The 2,281-nt window shown below is 61.4% G+C and overlaps 1 protein-coding gene across 1 annotated transcript in view; it reads left to right on the top strand.

Annotated features, from left to right (window-relative positions):
* BAIAP2 (BAI1-associated protein 2) overlaps nt 1-977 on the top strand; it is a gene marked incomplete at both ends in the record, with an annotated part of 2,543 nt that extends 1,566 nt beyond the window's left edge. Inside the window, 4 exons of the mRNA XM_009872745.1 lie at nt 1-94; nt 192-248; nt 461-623; nt 879-977. The exon at nt 1-94 is cut by the window's left edge and continues 102 nt beyond it. Of these exons, the coding sequence (XP_009871047.1) occupies nt 1-94; nt 192-248; nt 461-623; nt 879-977 (413 nt within the window). The remainder of the gene's footprint in view (nt 95-191; nt 249-460; nt 624-878) is intronic.
* Nucleotides 978-2,281: the final 1,304 nt, after the last annotated feature.

Genomic DNA, 2,281 nt, shown 5'->3' with positions numbered 1-2,281 from the left:
CCCTCCTGAGCTTCAAGGAGGGTGACCTCATCACACTGCTGGTGCCGGAGGCCAGGGACGGCTGGCATTACGGAGAGAGCGAGAAAACAAAAATGTGAGTGCCCGGGCTGTCCCCGTGACCTGACTCTCCTGGGTCCTACGTGCACAAAAAAAAAGTGAGTTTGGCTTCATCCCCTGCCTTTGTCTTTCAGGAGGGGCTGTTTTTTTTGGGTTCTCGACAACGATGGCAGCGAGCGGGTCCACACGAGGTAGGAGCATCGTGCCGGTTGGGTCCGTGCACCCCTCCCAGGGCAGGGCTGTGGGCTCGGGATGCGGATGCTCCGCTCCCCTCGTTAGCAATTAACGCCTGGCGCAGGCCAGTGGGGGTAAGCCATGGGCTTCCTCACCGTGGGTGAATGGGTGGGGGTCTCAGCCCAGGCTGGTGTTGATGGCTCTGCTTTGGGTCCCCCCCTCTGCCCAGCCTGCAGCAAGGGAAGAGCAGCAGCACCGGCAACTTGCTGGACAAAGACGACATCGCCATCCCACCGCCCGACTACGGCATGGCCTCCCAGGCCTTCCCGGCGCAAGGCGGCAACACCTTCAAGCAGAGGCCGTACAGCGTGGCCGTGCCCGCCTTCTCCCAGGTGAGCTTGCAGGGGCTTCTCCTGCTTTGAGGGGGGGACTTTTGATAAACAGGAGATGCTTGAGCACAGCCCCAGGTGTTGGTGCCTGCTGGAGCGCTGCTCGGTGCCCCCAGCGTCCCCAGCCTGGGGTTTTAAAGCAGAAGGATGAAATTCAAACGTCAAGACGCGTTCAAGCGTCTTCTCGAGTCTTGGCGTGGCGTAGAGCCCGTGGAGGGGAAGGAGGGCTGCTCTCCAACCTGTGTTCGTTGTTTGTAGGACTACCTAATGCCCTATGGTTGTGCAATTAAAGACTATGCCAGTGGCCTCTGCCAACCACCCTCCGCTCACTACAAGCCTTACACTAGGTCGACTGCCGTAAGTCCGAACGTGCGCAATGTTTCCCTTGGGATTTACGGAAGTCCGAACGGGCGCAATGTTGCCCTTGGGATGTACGGACCGGTTTTGCCTGGTGACCCGCGTGCCTTTCCTGGGGCCCCGTCTCCTGCCGAGCATCTCTCCTGGGGAGGAGGAGGGTTGGGGACGCAGGGAGGTGGGGGAGAGGAGAGGAGAGGAGAGCAGCGGCTGGGGAGCACGGGGCCGGTTTGGCTCACCTGAGCGAAACGGGCAAGGCACGGGGAGCGAACGGCACAAAACGGCCCCGTAAACCCCCAAAGGACAACACTTGCCGTCTCCATGGGAGCCTCCCACCAGAAACAGGCTGCTCACAGGCAGCTGGAAGCGTTTTCTCTGCCCGGTGATGGTCCCGTGGGGACTCTGGGATGAGCCTGCGGGGCCAGGGCAGGCTCTGGTGGTCGTCCAAGACGAGCTCAGGGCTTTTCAGATAGCGTGTGTGTGGACAGGACCAGCTTAACCCAGGAGCTGCTGGCACATGGGGAGAGGATGAGGAGGGGGAGAGGCAGCTGTGCAGCACCTGACCCTGTGGCCAGGTGCTCCGGAGAGGCAACGTCTCTGGGTGGCGTCTGGTCCCCTCTGCAGGGGATGGGACAGCAGCTCAGCCCCAATTCTGGCCAGGCTTTCCCTGCAGGGTTTTGTGACTGGGAGCATTCCGGGATGGTGGGAACGCTGGTCTCTGATTCCCGGAGCGTGGGCAGCTCAGAGACCAGCGACTCCCACTCCTTCCTGAGCTGTTTGGCACAGAAGGCAGAGCTGCTCCGTGGCTGTACCTCAGGGCAGGTCCTCTCCCTAGGAGCGATGTCCTCAAGGGATGTCCTCCAAGCCCAGTCCCCGTCCGCTCCTCGGGCTGGAGCAGTCGTTCCCCGCTGCAAAGGCCGTCCAGCACCGGCTGAAGGAGAAAATGGTCCAAACCCCTGTGGGTTTCTGGTGGGAGTTAACACAGACAAACACCTCTTTCCACGGAACATTCCACTGGTGTTTCTCAGACTTGTTCAATCCCCTTTTCGAGTGTCTCGGAAGCAGCTGGAGCTCTGTGCGGGGCTGGGCAGAGCCGCCCGGGGGCTCTCCCGGCTGTTGCTTTCCCTTGTCTTGCGGGATGAAGTCCTGCTCCAGCAAGAGCAGCGCAGCTCCACTCCCTGCTGTCTGAATCGCTTCGACTCATCTCCATACCCCCCTTCCCTCTCCAAATGCATTGGCCCTGGGGCCCGACGCGCTTGGGTCCGTTTGAGTGTCCCTCCAGTGGTACCTGGAGCCTGCGCCCCCCA

The sequence above is a fragment of the Apaloderma vittatum genome, unplaced genomic scaffold (assembly GCF_000703405.1).
Source record: "Apaloderma vittatum isolate BGI_N311 unplaced genomic scaffold, ASM70340v1 scaffold28677, whole genome shotgun sequence".
Taxonomy (NCBI): Eukaryota; Metazoa; Chordata; class Aves; order Trogoniformes; family Trogonidae; genus Apaloderma; species Apaloderma vittatum.
Note: the sequence above shows the minus strand (reverse complement) of the source record. Positions and strands in the feature narration are given on the sequence as shown.